General features: G+C 42.2%; 1 protein-coding gene across 3 annotated transcripts in view; it reads right to left on the reverse strand.

Annotated features, from left to right (window-relative positions):
• LOC144944264 (E3 ubiquitin-protein ligase rnf213-alpha-like) overlaps positions 1-18,011 on the reverse strand; it is a 142,034-nt gene that overhangs the window by 20,437 nt on the left and 103,586 nt on the right. For 2 of the 3 annotated variants that reach the window (XM_078872297.1, XM_078872279.1), the window contains 8 exons: positions 16,281-16,457; positions 15,271-15,434; positions 13,981-14,077; positions 9,284-9,398; positions 5,399-5,603; positions 3,801-4,021; positions 1,983-2,114; positions 498-593 (listed from right to left, as the gene is read on the reverse strand). In XM_078872297.1, coding sequence (XP_078728423.1) covers positions 498-593; positions 1,983-2,114; positions 3,801-4,021; positions 5,399-5,603; positions 9,284-9,398; positions 13,981-14,077; positions 15,271-15,434; positions 16,281-16,457 — 1,207 coding nt within the window. The remainder of the gene's footprint in view (positions 1-497; positions 594-1,982; positions 2,115-3,800; positions 4,022-5,398; positions 5,604-9,283; positions 9,399-13,980; positions 14,078-15,270; positions 15,435-16,280; positions 16,458-18,011) is intronic. The other variant, XM_078872288.1, reaches the window with a different exon arrangement.

Genomic DNA, 18,011 nt, shown 5'->3' on the forward strand with positions numbered 1-18,011 from the left:
TGTGTCTGTATAGTTTCTCAAAATATGGTTGCATGTATATCTAAATTGTATTATTGTATTGTATGGAAGCTCATAATTTAACGAGCTCAACATATGACTGAATGGGCTTCAACAGAGTGAAACTTTTTGTGAGGATATTTAATGCATTTTGTTACAAGCTATGTTGAGGTGGTACAATACAAAATATCTGCTGTGTCCATGAGCATGATTGTAAAGGTGTAAATGTAGAATTCAAGACTGATGATCTATTTGCCCTTGAAAGAACATCCACAATGTTTTCATGTGTGAAATCTGCGGACTCGTTTTTCATAGTAGAATAAATATACATGAAGTTAATCAAATTTTATCACAAGTTACGACTCGTTAAATTAAAAAAAATTTGCATTAATAAATTACAAACTTAAACTCATTTTGTCACAACTGGGTATATTCACTTAGATCAGGGGTCCGCAATGTATTCGTGTGTGCTTTCTTTTAGGTCTGGGTAATCTCCATACCAAGGTCTGCTGTGTGGGCTGTGTGTGAGGCTTCATGGAGGGCAGCACCACCTCTTTGAACACTGCCAGGGGGAGGGAGGCCGTCTGCCCAGAATCCTGCAATGAGAATCGAGAAACATCAGCGACCAGCACAGCCCCATTGCCAACAATCAGTAGTGCTCAGCAAGTATGCAAAACTAGTCATTACCTACTATAATCACCCAGAAATGTCTGTCCGTCCCGCGCGTGACGTCATTCCACATGAAGCCCCTCCCCCTTCATTAATATTCATGCCCACGTGGAAATGTACACTAACGCACAAGAAGGTCGCGTGGGCATTAAACAACTTTTACTCAAATACGTTCAAATTTAGGATATAAATATGTCTACGCAGCATCACAGTACATTACTTTTCTTCACTTATTTCTTCAGCTCTTGAAACAACAGGTAATTCTCATTTATGCTTCTAAATTATGGTAAAAAACAAATTGCTCGGCTATTTGGCAGATAGTGCATCTCATTCACATCTATTTTAAGCCCACCGACCGCCAGAAGAAGATAACAAAGTATCAGAGCCGTTAATTTGAAGAAATGGAAGGTCACTTAGATCAGGGGTCCCCAACCCCCAGGCAGCGGACCGGTACCGGTCCGTGGCCTGTTAGGAACCGGGCCGCACAGCAGCAGGAGGTGAGAGCGGTGAGTCCGCGCGTGGCCCGCCCATTATTTTATTATTTACCACTTACGTCCACGCCTCTTTCCTGCACTTGTCTCAGTCACAGTTTTGGTAAGCCCACAAGCTGCTAACCCCTAGTAGCCAAAATGAGTAAAAAACAAACGTCGCTGGAGAGCTTCTTTAAAAAGGGGGAAAGACCCAATGATGAACCCTACCCCCGGTCCGTGAAAAAATTGTCTTCCATAAAACTGGTCCCTGATGCCAAAAAGGTTGGGGACCACTGACTTAAATGCAGTGCTACAGTGACATTAAGTGAGGTGTTTTATGCTATAGTTTTGCGCAAGAATAACTTCCATTCACAGTGCTACAGTATATTTACTGCAATATACACCCGTCATTGGATGGGCAAACAAGCTCGTGTAAATATAATACCTTGAATTAAAAGTTTCACGAATACTGCCCATAAGATGAGGTTTTCAAAATCGCATGCTGAACACTTTCATGTGTATTACATTATCGTACTGTTAGCTCTGACCAATGCAAAAACCAGTCAATTAACAAAATGTATTTACGCATTCATGTGTCGATTCATGTTTGGTGAAAGGATGATATCTGTGCAAAAAGCAGCAATATGGCCATTCTTTACCAAAGATTAATTGAATCCAAATATAATTATTTACAAGCATGCTTATTTACACACACCACATTTCTTTGACAATGCAAGCAGCTATAATCTTCCAACTACCTCTCCTGTACATATCTTTAAGATGCATGGGGAAGAACACACATATCCTAAAGTGACCATCTCTGTGGCAAACAAATCTGCAGGACACCTTCAAACACTTGTGGAGCTCTCCGCTGTCTTCTGACATGGCCACTGCAGCCAAGGCATCCCTCAAATCACAGTACTGGGCACCATGCACCAGGAAGCGATCTGGCAACATCTTGGCTTCTTCCTGCACCATCTCGATTACAAAATAGGTCATCAATGCACAGTTAAAGTCTCTTCTGCCAAAAAAGCCCTGAAAAGATTACGAATCACTATTAAAAGCTTGACATATAATCATTCGTTATGACAATATCCTGACAGGTTATATTTTAGGTTTCTGCAGCCTTCATAAAAAATAATATTACAACTGTATTTGGGCATGACTGTGTGTGTGGGTGCCACGAGTAGTTGCTTAAGTTTTCCTATATCCACCCAGTCACCGTAGACCCCAAGGCAAACCCCAAATCTGTTGTTTAACCTTTGTCGTCTATGGAGGTGTGCAACTCGAGCAACTAGTGGTGACGAAGTCACACATGCAGTCACAAGTAAATGCAGTTGTAAATATAATATACGTATAGCTGTTTATCACTGGAGTGTTCAAACTAGGATTCTACAACTTACCAAAGATGAACTCAATCCATGAAAATCACAATTAAACCCAATAACTTGATAGGATCCTTTGGTGGATGAGCAAACTCTGTGGTTAAAGCAACTTGATGAAATACAAACGAGAATGGGAACTCAGGGCAATGTGAGAGAGGCCAAGGTGAGAGGGAAGTGAAGAGAGGCAGTGCGAGAGGGAGGGTTGTCAGAGTGAGCAGGGATGGTTCAGGGATTGCAGGAGGGAATTGGAGTCAAGCTCAAGGCGGGTATTGGGGATGATCGCTGGCCTGATGAAACAAAATAATAGCAGACAATACACCTTCTTCACATATCTGTCACCTCCATGTAAACATCTTTACTTTTACTCATCCAAATCAGCCGCACAACCTCCTAGAAGTGCATCAATTCAGCAAACTCTGAACCAAATTTACATATTTTCTCATCAGCAGTCAGGCTTGCTTGAACCAATGCGAGTGAACTGCCAGATGTCCACAGGCAAGGACCCTCTGTGTTAAACATTGGTTCTAGTTTGACGCAAAACTATAAAACAAATAAGACAAAGTAATTATCACTCAAGTCGATTCCTGACAGACTGGTTCATGCTTTTGTGTTCGCCTGAGTTGATTACTGCAACGACTTACTGTTCAGGGTTTTGAGTGAGGTACTGGGTAGATTCCAGATCGTTCAGAATACAGCTGCTAGATTCCGTATGCACACACCGTTTTGCGAGCACATCACACACCTGCTCTCTTGACTTTCCATTTACTACCAGTGAAGTATCGAGTGGACTATAAGATCCTGTTATTGACCTACAAAGCACTCAAGGGGTTATCCCTGCAATATTTACAGGAACTGATCAATGTTTATATTTTACAATAAAGTCCCTGAAGTCTTCAGATCACCTTCTTCTAAGGACTCCGAGATCAAGGCTCTGTTCCTGGGGTGATCTGGTTTTTGCCAGTGCAGCTCTAAAGCTTTAGAACCCTTCACCTTTGCTTATAATACAGAATCGATTACATAAGACAGAATCAATATAGTTGTCTGCCTTGAAAAAGCACCTCTTTAAACTGACCTTTGGCCCCTAGCTCTAGCCATGTACCCTGGTTATGGTTATTTCCTTTCCATATGTAAAGCATTGGGATCTACGGATAAAATATGCCTCATAAAGATACATTATTATATATTATTAAGTCGCTGTGGGGAACACAATTAACCAAATAATCAAGCAGACAATCCATCTCCTTCACACAACTGTCGTCTGATGTGGTCAGATACTCACGCGGGAGCGCAGCACGCAGGCTGGGAAGGCCCAGCCAAGCTGTGGCTCACTCAGCAGGTTCAGGAGGAAGGCGTAGCCATAGCGATGGAACACGCTGCGGATGAGAAAGTTCTGCAGCAGGGGGCTGCATTCCAGCCTCAGCTCCTCGGAGAGACGGGAAAGGAACTCGCTCCTCTGCCCAACCAGGGACAATCCCTGGGGCACACCCTCTGTCTCCCCATCTGTGCATGTCACACGCAGTAATCTTATTTCAGCTTGGTCACCATTACACACTTTCAATATTAAATCGTGAATATTTTACCGACACCTTCACTCCTCTCCGAGATACAAAATGCCTCAGCCGGGATCACTTTTAACCTCCTCTACAATTTCTACACTTCTGCTCTATTTCCCAACTCCACTGGCTCCCGGTCTACTATCGCTGTGTTTAAATATATCACTCTAGTCCATAACTCTCTCCATGGTTTTGACAAACCTAATCTTGCTTCTCTCATCTCTTACTACTCTGTCCCATCCCGCCATCTATGCTCCCAGTTTCTACCGTGTCTCTCTGTGCCTCCCTCGCCGTGCTGTGCCCAGTCTCACGCTCTTGCCCTGCCATTCCCTTCTCGCTCCCCTTCACTGTAACCAACTCCCCCTGCAGCACACAAAGCGACCATCTTCACCCATCTGCTTCTGTTCCTCTCTTAAAACAACCCTCATCTCTGCTCCCTTGCCCATCCTAGCTACTACCGCTACATCTATCACTCACCCAACCCCTCCTTAACCTCTCCCACCTATTCTCCTGTCCCCATAACTAAACCACCATTTAAAAAAATAACGCCACTCTTTACTTCAACCACTATCATCTTGTATACAATGTTGTTGTAAAGTGCCTCGGATTAAGGCGCTACATGGATCTATATAATTTAAGAAACAACACTTTTAATCAATTGAAAATTAATCAAGAGGAATTACACATGGTAAAATCACACCTACTATGAAACTACTGCAGACTGTGTCTTTGCAACATATCGGCTTCCTGAGAGCCTTGCGCTATAAGAATTACACAAATACTTAATGTACTAAATTATTATTTGGTATTTAACCTAAAAAATATGAGAATACACGAGTGTCAAAAAGTCAAAACCAACATTGCAAGGTAAAGAAATCACTGCTATTTTTCTCTTCCTTTGTCAATATTTCTTGCCATTTGGCTAAAACTGTCTTTTTGCTAAAATATGAATCGGTTTCTAAACCTCTATTGTTCACTGCAGCACATCTGTGGTGAAGAAGATGCCAGGTATAGATGAAAAAGAGTTGCAGGAATCTAGTTGCATAAGTTCAGATTGAAAAGCAGAAACCAACTCTCAAATAAAAACCTGAAGATGATGTGTTATATCATCTTCAGGTTCCCTTTGAAATATTGTATTGTTATTTTTACATGGCAAACTGAACTTTATATGTGGCACACTGAACGTCACGAACTTGCGAGCTGTATCGGGGCTAATGCACGTCTTTATCTGGTCGAGCAGCTCATGACCTGGTTTATTTTCCCAAAAAAGACCATCCTGAAAGAAGTTGAATAAAGGACCCACATTATCGACTGCTGTATTTACCGGCTCGTTTCTCATTCTCTCCGCTGTATTCTTGGTAGAGCACTGCAGTTGCTACATTGAGGCAAAAGCGAATGTGGCCGATAGAGATGAGGGTTGCGATGGAGCGATCCTGTTCGGCCCTGTCCTGCAGAGGTAGTTGCAGGGTGGAGAGATGGTCCAAAGCTCTGCTCATGTCCTCGTCAAGCCCTTCCGAATGCAGGGAATCCTGTGAACGGAGTAGTTCATACAGTTCATAAATACATGCATACAAAGGCATACAAAGGCAAAGACAACCTGTTACAGACTGTTGGAGAAAGTGCTGTTAGCAAGCACCTATGAAGGCCAGTACGGCGATCACGAGGGGGTGTGGCCGGCATGATGCCTGCTCACCTTTTTCTCCCCAGAGGAAATGTTAAGACACTGCACCACATACTCACTTAAGGCTGAGCCAACCTAGGGGAGGCCCAAAACCAGTTCAGATATTTGTTAAATGTTGATCAAATTTACTGTAAAATATAATTTCAACTAAAATAACTTGAATTAGATCATTCAAACTTCAATTGGCTTGCAGTAATCGCTGCATTTTTTAAATAGTTCAGGCTCTAAATACGAAGATCACACATTTATTCAGCCCGTCACCCAACAAAGGAAAGCAAACATTCATCATAATTATATAATTGACCTCTGAAACACGACAAGTCATTTAAATTATTGTACATTTTGAAATTATTTATGCAAACAAGCAATTACATGTTTATAATTGGCATTTCTCTAAATAGTATTAATAAAAGATATAGTTATTTTTTACTCAGCTTAGGTCTGTTTGGGATGTGTGGTCAAGTACGGTAAACACTCTCTCGATTTGCAAGGGTGACATTCTTGAAAACGCTCGCGAATGCAGAATTCGCGAATGCAGAAACCTTGTTCCAATGGGAAAAATATGGTTATGTTCCTGGTACGATTAAAATAGGGGGGAATTTGTAAACGTTTAAAAACAATGACTGCAATAAATAGTAACGCATTAAAATAACAATGTGCTTTTTAATTACCTTTGATGATGATTTGACGACGATGGAGGTAATGGGGATGGTAAGGAATTCAGGAGGATGACTCCTCGGGAAATGCAGGTGTTTGATCACGCACAGTTATAATTTTAGCCCCCTGGGGAGCACGAGCCGCAACACTTTCCCTGATTGCATTCGCATTATTTTTAATGGACCTCACAGTCGACTCGTTTATGCCAAAATGTATACACGAGTGGACTACAGGTACATATGAAGTAAAAATGGACGATAAAAAAAAGGATTGGGTGAAAGGGTCCTAATACTTCAGCCGTGAAGAAAAAAGACGAAATAAATCAAATGCACATGACGACCACAGAAGAAGGATACCGGCTCGGACATTGCCCGGGTCAACAAAGTCCATGTCCCCAATCAAGTAATCGGGATTGGATCGAAAATGGAGCTACTGGAAAGCAGCAGCATCAGCAGCAGAAGCTACGACACCATCAGGAAACAAAGCAGCCACATTCCGAAGCAGCGAAGAGGCTGAGAATGGCGAATGAATAGATCACAGTCGGGCCATGGAATGTGAGAACACGATGGGCAACAGGACAGTTAGAGCTGCTAAGAAAGAAAATGGAAAGGTACACAGGTATGACATCCGAGAACTGGCAGAAATGCGATGGAAAGAACAGGGGAAATAAATGGGGGTTGGAGTGATCTGGTCAGGGGAAGAAAAAGTGCACACCAGAGGAGTAGTGTTCTTGTTGAGCGCAAATGCCAAAGCGTAATTATTGGAATACGGACCTGTTAGTTCAGGAGTAATTGTAGTGAGATTTAATGGACAACCCCTAAACATGTCTGTCATCCAAATATATGCACCAACATCAGATAACATAGAAGAGGATATTGGAGAGTTCTATGAAATACTGGAAAGCATGTGAAAGGAACTGACAAGGAAATATATTAAAATAATTGTGGGAAACTAGAAAGCAAAAATTGGGAAGGATAACACCGGATGGGAACGCATCATGCAAAGGTATGGATATGGAGAAATAAATGAAATATGTGAGAAACTGCTTCAAAAACATCACATGCTCATATGTAATACTAAGTTCAACCAAAAGTACTGCAAAACATGGACATGGAGGGCACTGAATGGAAAACATGCGAATAATAGATCTGGTAATGATCGACGGATACTGGAAAACATCAGTGCGACTATACAGAACATTCCAAGGAGCGGATGTGTCATCAGACCACAGCTTGGTACTATGCAACATACTACTAAAACTAAAACGTATATCCAGAATGCAATATGAGAAGAGGAACATAGAGGCACTCGAGAACGAGGAGATAAGGAGGAAATATGAAGAGGAAATATCGAGAAGAATCAGGGGCGCAAATACAGAACACCTTAGCATAGGCAGCAAGGCATTAGCACTGAAGATAGTGGAGAAAGGAGTAGAAAACAATAATAAAATGGTTAACTGAGGAATCTTTAGAACTATCACAGGAAAAGATAAAGATATGGCTGAAGATAAAGAAATCCAATGCGATGGCGACTAAGTACAAAAAGCTCTGCAATGAGGAAAGGACATCAGCAAGAATGGAAAAGCAGGAATGGCTGAAAAAACAATATCGCAGCACTGAATACTACACTGAAGAATACAAGACCGGGGAGGTGTACAAACTCGTCAAGAGCAAAAATGGAAAGTGGAAATCAAGGCAAACAGTGATAAAAGGCAAGGACGGTAAGATCTTGATGAATAAAGAAACAAAAAAGAGATGGACTGAGTCTAGCAGTGATTTGTATAGGAATACAGATCAAGAGAATTGTGCATAGGAAAGTGGAAGCAAATTACGAAATGTGCAGTGGATAACTACGGGCTATTTGCCCATGGATCGTGATGATGATGATGGTGACACGCACACCAGAAATGGCGAGCGACTCAACATCCTTCAGTACAGGGGTCGGCAACCGGAGCCACATGTGGCTCTTAATGGACTGCTTCGCGACATTATTTATTAAGGACCGTCTTGTATGCACATGCATTCGCAGCTCTTGAAATATTGAGTTGTTTACTGAATACAAAAAAATATCTGTTCTTGTTATTTTGGTTGCCAACCCCTGCTTTCATAGCATAACAAGGATGAAAATCATAAAAATTAGTTAAACAAAGAGGGAGGGAGTGATAATTTCTGATCCAGGAACACAACACTATTTTTACTATGAGGTCTATGATTTGTCGAACACGGTCTTTCCCAACACTGCATTTTACAGGAACGTAACCCCCCGCATTCGAAGAGGTCTGCCTTTACTCTCAAAATCTCTGACTTCTTTATTTAACCAGGTAAGAACGCTAAGCCACGGTTGTGCATGTGTAGTGTCAACGATTCAGAAACAGTTTCTAGGAGGCACTTTCTTTATGAACAACTTTCACGGTTTCGTCCGCACACTCTCCACAGTAGCTCAGCCTAGCCTGTACATTACACTAGCCATCTAACACTGACGGCGCTGACTGAGATAGCCAACTACTATCCTTCGTAGCACAATATCTAGCTGAGACGTTTAGCGACGACGGCGATGAAATGACATCATGACGAGATGAGTCCATTCCCAGAACTGGCAGCCGCGAGCCCCCGCTCTCGGCTCCTTTTATGCGAGCAGCGCGGCCTGGCTCCGCCCTGACCACGTCTCCCTTCTGGAACCCGCTAGCAGGTTCCAGGGGCCTCCAGACAGGGTCCTCTGTGACCCTTACTCTAGTTCCTCCCTCTGCCTACACCCCGTGCACGCCCTCACCGGTGTGTGTACTATCTGTCCACCACAGTTGCCGCTGCTGTCCACCAGCTGGCGCTATTACACTATACATGTAGTAAGTTGGCAAGGCAGGTCAATGCCTACCTCAATACAGCGGATGACCATGTAACACAGCTCCTCCTGGTCTCCCTGCTCCAAGCTGGTAGCTTCACCCATTTTGTGCAAGTAGGTGTCCAAGTACTGCCTTACATCTTCAAATCTTTTTTCAAGACAAATAGCAAAGGTCATACAGGTTTCATCACACTGTTCTGAGTAGAACGAATGCATTGTTGTGCGATTAAGCAAGAGTACACGATTGAAAAGAATCACCTTCATCCATGCGTGGGAGATTTAGCCATAACACTAATGTAACGGCACATGCTTCCAAATACAAAGCATTTGATAAAGTCATCATCTTCATTTCATAATTTAATATTTTTAATGCACCTCCCATGCAGCGCATCTTGAAGTACCGCAACATATAAAAAATTACAACTTAAAACTTTCAAGTAACCATGTAGGAACACTTCTGATGAAAGTCTTCCAAAGTGTAACTGTGGGTCATTGGTACATGATGTAATTTTTTACAACATATATGTGGGAAATTTCAAGTTTGGAGTTAGACTATAACTATGATTTTAATACTGGCAAAAAGTTCCTATAGATTTAAATGCTCAACCCGATAAATTAATGCTTTGATACATTGCATTTGAACTGTTTGCCTGTTGGCGTTGTCTGGCCTAACATTGGTGAGACAAGGCCATGAAGCAAGCTGTCTCTGGTTTAGGCCAATTAGCTTCAAAGACAAAGCATATACATTTTCAGAGCATGTTTGTTTGCATGTTTTGCCACAAGTATGTGTGGTTAATGCAGACTTGATGCCTTGCAATAGGTATCTATTTGGTGTTTGAACATCTTAAAACCTATACTCTCATTTTTTCGGTAAAGTCACGTAGGAAAAAAAAAGGAAAACTAATAAATTAAATCACGACGTTTCGGAGGCAACACAAGCTTCCGTCTTCAGGTGGAACCGTCACAGCGAAATTACTGTATCAAGTGAAGAGAGCTCTAAGAGACACGACCTAATATACTGGTTTAAGGGGAGGGGGGAGGAGCCAGGATGGGCTGTGGGGGGGGTATAAGCTGGTGAGGTGCATGACCTGTGCTGCAGCTGCGGCTACGCCTGGAGCTTTGTGATGTAGATGGCGGAAGTAGATAAGCAAGCTCGGATTAAGCCGCCTTTTGTTATGCTCGCTGGTGGGTTATATTCCAAAGCATGCAAGCAGTGTGTGAAAAGCTAATAAACTACTATGGCTGTACAATTATAAGGCAGCTAGAGTTTGGCTTGGTTGAAGACATCTTTCCAATGATTGCTTTATTTAAAACCATCCTCTCATTTGAAGTTGTGTCTATATTTATATATCTGGATGGCTTCATGGACAAATCTTTGGTAGTACCCGGGAGGTTTGCAGAGTACTTTGGTATCGGAGAAAACAATATCATGAGAACCCGCTGTGTTGAAACAATGATCAGCTATGGCCGAAGAATTTGTTCTGCTGTGTTTCAAATCTGATTTGTGCTCACGAATTCGGTCAGAAATGTCGATTCGTCTCCCCGATATAGCAGTCACCACAGGTACAACTCAATTTGTAAAGACCGGGGTACTGTAAGTCAGGAATGACATCCTTTACGGATGGGATCAGATCACAGATTTTGTGTACTGTATTGAATCGGACCTGGATCTTGTGTTTGTTTAGAATTTTGGAATCTTTTTGGTAACGCCTGCTATGTATGGCAACATGATGATTTTTATCGGAGTTTCAGGTGGTTGTTTCTGCATGGTGGGAGAAACAGCTTGGCGGATAGTACGGTCAGAGTATCCGTTCATCTTGAGGGCCAGATGTACATGTTTTAATTCACTGGCCAGGTGGTGTTGGTCTGAGATGCAATGAGCCCTATGGTATAGAGTTTTGATGACCATGGAATTATTTTGAGCCGGGTGGTGGTAGGAATCAGGCTTCAAGTAGGAATCTGTGTGGGTGGCCTTCCTGTAAACAGAACGTCCCAAAGAGCCATCAGGCCTCCTCTCAAACAGAACATCCAAGAATGGTAGCTTGCCATCTTTCTCCACCTCCACGGTAAATTTGATGGATGGGTGTCTGGAATTTATGTGGTCTAGGAATTGGTTCAATGCTGGGAGGCCATATGGCCAAATGACGAAAGTGTCATCCACATATCTCTTCCACAGGGAAGGACAAAGGGTGGATGTCTGGATGGCATTTGATTCAAAATTTTCCATGAAAACATTGGCTATCACTGGTGACGAGGAGGAACCCATAGGGGTACCCTCATTTTCTTGGTTCTTTCGGTAAAGTCACGTAGAAGGGAAATAATAAAATAATAACAATAAAACATTATAGATAATTCTCACGACGTTTCGGCCACAACGCAAGCAGCCGTCCTCAGGTGAAGAACAGGTCTGTCAGAAAGACAGACGCTGTTCTGTATAGTCTAAGGCAGGGGTCGGCAACCTACGGCTCCGGAGCCGCATGCGGCTCTTTACGGGCTGCTTCTTGACGATGAGTACGTATGTACTCAGATGCATTGCGGCTCTTGAAATACTGAATTTTTTACCGAATTGGAAAGAAATGGCTCTTCTTGTTATTTTGGTTGCCGACCCCTGGTCTAAGGCATAGGGTGGTGTTGTATAGTAATGCAGAATATAATTTAATGTTGGGTTTGTCTATGGCAGTATATAGTACGGGGTAGACCCGTGTGATGTAAGAGAAAAAAGTTTAGCTGGAGGCATATTATATTTTTTGCGACATAGAATTGTAATGTATAACTTACTGTTAGTAACTCAGCTTATTGGAGAGTATATTTAGTATATTGATGATACTGATGTAGTTTATATTTTAGTTTTTTACGTGGTGGTTTAGCTGCTTCAGCTCCTTACTATTAAAATTCCTTCCCTCTATTACTGCTAACCCTACTCCCTCCCTTTGATGCTGCTAATCCTGCATACTGCATAATGCACGGGCATAATATGACTTTGAAACCCCCCCCCACCTCCTACGCATTCCACAAGTAGTGACTAATCCCATATCTGCATTTCCCATAAATATGCTAAATCCCTCTTGATATGCAAATTCCCTTGTCAAGGCGCCCCCTCCCCCTCCAACCCAGCTTAAATATACGCTGCCAAGCCTGGTGGTGCCCATTCAGACGCTGTCTTTCCGACAGACCTGTTCTTCGCCTGAGGACGGCTGCTTGCGCTGTGGCCGAAACGTCGTGAGAATTATTTTATGTTTTATTTTTATTATTTCCCTTCTACGTGACTTTACCGAAAGAACCAAGAAGATGAATCCCTGCAGTCACGAAAGCTTTAAATCGAAATTTACCCTAATTTTGTTTGTAGAAGATACCATTCCAGGTAAAGTAAGTGTTGGTGAGGCAGTGCCTAACCAGCGCAGGCACATCCGGGTTCAGTCCATGTTGGATACTCTGACCGTACTATCCGCTAAGCTGTTTCTCTCACCATGCAGAAACAACCACCTGAAAGTCCGATCAAAATCATCATGTTGCCATACATAGCAGGCGTTACCAAAAAGATTTCCAAAATTCTAAACAAACACAAGATCCAGGTCCGATTCAATACAGTACACAAAATCCGTGATCTGATCCCATCCGAAAAGGGTGTCATTCCTGACTTACAGTACCCCGGTGTTTACAAATTGAGTTGTACCTGTGGTGGCTGCTATATCGGGGAGACGAAACTACATTTCTGACCTAATTCGCGAGCACAAATCAGATTTGAAACACGGCAGAATGAATTCTTCGGCCGTAGCTGATCATTGTTTCAACACAGCGGGTTCTCATGATATTGTTTTCTCCAATACCAAAGTACTCTGCAAACCTCCCGGCTCCTACCAAAGATTTGTCCATGATGCCATCCAGATATACATAGACACAACTTCAACCGAGAGGATGGTTTTAAATTAAGCAATCATTGGAAAGATGTCATCAACAGCCATAGTAGTTTTTTAGCTTTTCACACACTGCTTGCATGCTTTGGAATATAACCCACCGGCGAGCATAACAAAACGCGGCTTAATCCGAGCTTGCTTATCTACTTCCGCCATCTACATCACAAAGCTCCAGGCGTAGCCGCAGCTGCAGCACAGGTCGTTAACCTCACCAGCTTATACCCCCCCCCCACGGCCCATCCTGGCTCCTCCCCCCTCCCCTTAAACCAGTATATTAGGTCGTGTCTCTTAGAGCTCTCTTCACTTGATACAGTAATTTCACTGTGACGGTTCCACCTGAAGACGGAAGCTTGTGTTGCCTCCGAAACGTCGTGATTTAATTTATTTGTTTTCTTTTTTAACCTACGTGACTTTACCGAAAAAACCAAAGAGTATGGATCCTTGCAGGCACGAAAACTTAAAATCGAGAATCTTAACACCTGTTTTATTGTCAGAAAGGGTAAAGCCTATACTCATTTTAATTATTTTTATACTGGCAAAGGGGTCCCATAGATATAACTATGGAACTCAATGGCCTACTATGACAAGGTGACATGCTTTTTAATAACTATTTACAGCAGGAAGTGCATTTCTACAATTCTCCACTAGATATAGCAGCGACTGCAAAGAATAATGCATTGGCCGTTAGGTACTAAAACGGTTTAGTTAATGCCAAAAAAAACCATAATGCAGCACCTTTACAACTCGTAAAAATTCGAAAGCAAGCTATGCTATAATATGCATTGTAAAGGTAGGTCTGTAACCGCATGCCTTCACCTGTAGCCTAGAAGGAGCTTCAGTAGAAGGGAACGGATCACTGGGTTGGGGTCCATACATTCCTCAAATGGGGACAATCCCCGCGTCTTGCTTTTTCCTAAAGATACGCAAAGGCAAAACATGAAAATACACCGCATGTAAAAAAGATATATCAGGGACCATGGAGATGCAAATCGAAGGATACATCATATAATTCACTTTGTAAGTTCACACAATTTCATAAGTTTATGATGCACCTCCGATTAGCATGGTTAGCTATGTATAGTGCGAGAGAAGTTGAACATGCATACATACATGCACCTGTGTGTTGTTAATACAATTGTAAGAATTTGTCCATGTCATTTTTTAATCAGCAGTTGCTTCAATTATTGCTAAAGACATTACTATAATCGCTGTTCATGTTAAAGAGACTATATTGTTATCATCAAATGTAGAAAACAATATTCAATACAAAACAGGAATTTCATACCTGTCATAAACTATGGAAAAGAACAAACAAGTCAAACCAATCCCCTGCTCAAATGAGCATTAGGGCAGTGCTCATCTCCTTTTAATAGCCCTGAGCCAGTGGTATAAATTTCAGCTGGATATATCTGTTGAAACCATGCGCACATTTGAAATGGTTCGATAGAGGCGCACACACTGAATTAGGGAGGCAACACTATTTATTTACTCAACATGTGATAACACTGCACATAGGGTGGTGACCACCGACCTATCCTCGCTAACACACACTAACACCCGCTAACACTGACACAACTAGCGTGACCAACCCAGGAGGGCTACTGTTTGGCGACGCTGACTTGAGGCTCGACTCTTCTCTTCATGAGGCGTCTTCACGAGGCATCTTCATCCCGGACCCAAGCAGCCCCGCACCAGGTGCGGAGCCCACTTATATGCGCCTCGGCGTGTCCAGGCCACACCCCGGCCACGCCCACCTTGGAGAACTCTCCAGAAGGCTCTTCTGCCCACGTGACCCCCAAGGTGCCCCCGGCCCCCACCTTGATCCGGTCACGTGTCGTCCAGTCGGGTTCAGCCAGAGTGCCACAGCCTCACACAACCCCCGCGGTACTGACCCACGGCCTCCAGACCCCCTGACCCGGCCGTGACGTCATTCCCGCATGCACACGTAGTGATGTCATGTGTGTGTGTAGACCCGCACGGTAGTAACATTCCCCCCACGTAGTGACGTCATGCGTGTGTGTGTAGGCCCACACGGTAGTGACGTTACAAGTCACTACACATTACTTGAAAAGTTTTTATATATTACAAAAGTAGTGTGCTGCTTACCAATATCTTGTCCCTCGCTGGGATCTCTGAACAATAGATCAAGCAGCATTTGAATGACTTCTTGAGATGGAGGGTCTCCAGAGCCAAAGCAGAATTGGGCCACAATGTCCACGAAGAATGCAGTCAGTCGCTTCCTGAATCCATTGTGCTGCTCGACGATGCACCTGGATACAGAACACATCAGTGTATTGAACATCAATGCAGGCAGACTTAGCTTAGTGGAACCCCATAGAACGCGGATTCGTTATTGAATTTTTTAAAATCAAAACATGACTTAACACTGCCAGAGAAAGCGTACTTGCCCCCATCATTCGTTCAGCCAATGAGAGCAACGCACACTTCGAACCAACCAGACCCCACCCCCCGCGATTCAATTACTGTAATACCTCGATATTCGATAGAAAACATTCAGTATAACGAACGTTGGATTTATTAGCATTACAACAATACACCTCCTTCACATATATTTCTCTCTACATAAAAAAAGTTATCTTCTACACATCCTGTCAGTCACACAGCCATCTGGGAGTGAATAATTTCAGCTACATTGGTTCAATACAAGCAAACGCTGGCCTAGTGTTGATATATGATATATATCAACACTAGGCAAGGGTGTTCATATATATATCAACATTAGGCAAGGATTTGCTTGTATTGAACCAGCAGTAGTTCAAGCAGGCCTGACTGATGATGAGACACTGAATAAAGATACCAGGATAAACTAATTTACGAGAGTGTTTTGGGTAACACAAAAGTAAGCATTACCAACGATGCAATTATTCGTATTTTATGACGTGAAACTATCTGTAGAGTACAGACATTAATAGACGATTGAATAAACTGGCTTGCATTCACATACTCATGGAAACACAAATGGCATGTATTGTTTTCAATAGTCAGAGCCAAGAGGAAGACATGAAAGTCAAACTTTACACATAACAGGGTGGACACGCTTGCTTCTCTTTAGAAAGGGCAGTGAGAATATCAATGCAGGGCAGTGCTGGTCTTACCTGACATGCTCAGTGCGGACAATCTGGTCTTGTGACGTCTCCTGTTGGCATGTAGGGCAAGTATTGCGCATTCGCAACTTCATGACCAGGCATTTCATGCAAAACACGTGATCACAGGGCAGTGCTGCAGGATCCGTGATCTCCTCTCGGCACAGCCGGCATTCCTTGACTCCACCCCTGAAAAACACCACGACCCACAGCTTTACCTCTCGTGCTTTCATATCAACCCTGATAATCAGAATCAGAAGTTTATTTCCCGAGTAAAGCCCACTGAGCTAAGAAGCTCTTGTTTCAAGAGCGACTTGGCTGGCAGATAATATCAAAACATTCCCCAATTACAAATAAAAACACAAATTAAATAATATAAATTATGATCTAAAATTACATTCACACTTAAACTTTCGTGACATCAATTGAGTCAGTTTAAATGAGGACAGCGATGTCAAAATGGAAATGCCAAGAGATGCAACTCGGTGGTTCCAAAACATTGGGGCAGCTACATTAAATGCTTTTAATCCAAACTGTGTGTGAAATATGGGAACTATTTAATAGACAATCATATGCACGTCACAGATTTTTGGATTGTCTAATGGTAATGACAGGTCATACAAATAAAGAGCAGATCTACAGGCCTTGTAAATGAAAATAACCCTGGAGTGATAATGTCTTCTCAAGTCCAAGGACATTGTCTCAGCCATGGGGCAATAGAGGTCACAGTGGTAATGCTTTCCACATTTATAATGAAGTTGATTACCATGTTTCAGACATTAACAGATTTTACTGTAATGTAGTGTTTCCTTAGGGTTTGCCAGTTTTGCCAATCCAAGTGACAAAGATGCTATGTAATAATTTGTATCAAACTGCACCAATTGCACACACATGTGAACGTATAATTAAGTAATTAATTAGAAAGCATTATTTTGACAATTTTATTATTTATGCAGAATACACCCAGCATCTCAATTGCTGGTGTTCCAGATTCTAACCATTATTAAAGAAATGGCTACAAATGTTTAGACTTTTAGTGACATTCACAACACATTGCAACAATCCCTCGCAAATAGAGTCAACAGCATCGTTTTCTCGTAAATTTGTACAAGTAAACATGTTCCTGTAATTAATATTAGTGGAACTTTTCACCTTGAGTTTAATGTTATACACATTAGAATCTCGATTATCCACGCTAATGATGGGGAGGATGGCCGCGGATAATTCAAAATCGCGGATAATCCAAAAATATCCATATTTCGCGAATCTCTATGCCAAAACCAGAAATATAGATATAAATTATGTTTAAGTTAAGAAATTTAGTTTTTTAATGAGCAAGACAAAAATGTGTAGTAAAGATCTTGTTTAATTACATCTAACGATTTCGATTGTTACTCTTTCGATTTCGAACGAATACTAACGATCGACTGATTGATGCACGTGCTCAGTGATATTTTCCTGGTCTTGCGCAGGAGACTCCACCCACTAAGTGGAGATTAGAGCCACGCCAATCAACATCAAGTAAACTCTGCCCACCGTTGTAAAGATGTGCAACTACTGTCCTGTAGAGGCGATCATGTGGATTTCGGATTAACCAGGGCACATCTTTGTTCAGTTTAAGCACGTGACTTGTAATAAACATTTTCAAGAACAAACAGTATAACTATTTTTTGATGATTAATTTGAGCTGAGGGGAAAATCCATGAGTTGTTAATTTGTCAAAATCTCTGGTTCGCAGTTAAT

The sequence above is a fragment of the Lampetra fluviatilis genome, chromosome 2 (assembly GCF_964198595.1).
Source record: "Lampetra fluviatilis chromosome 2, kcLamFluv1.1, whole genome shotgun sequence".
NCBI classification, from domain to species: Eukaryota; Metazoa; Chordata; class Hyperoartia; order Petromyzontiformes; family Petromyzontidae; genus Lampetra; species Lampetra fluviatilis.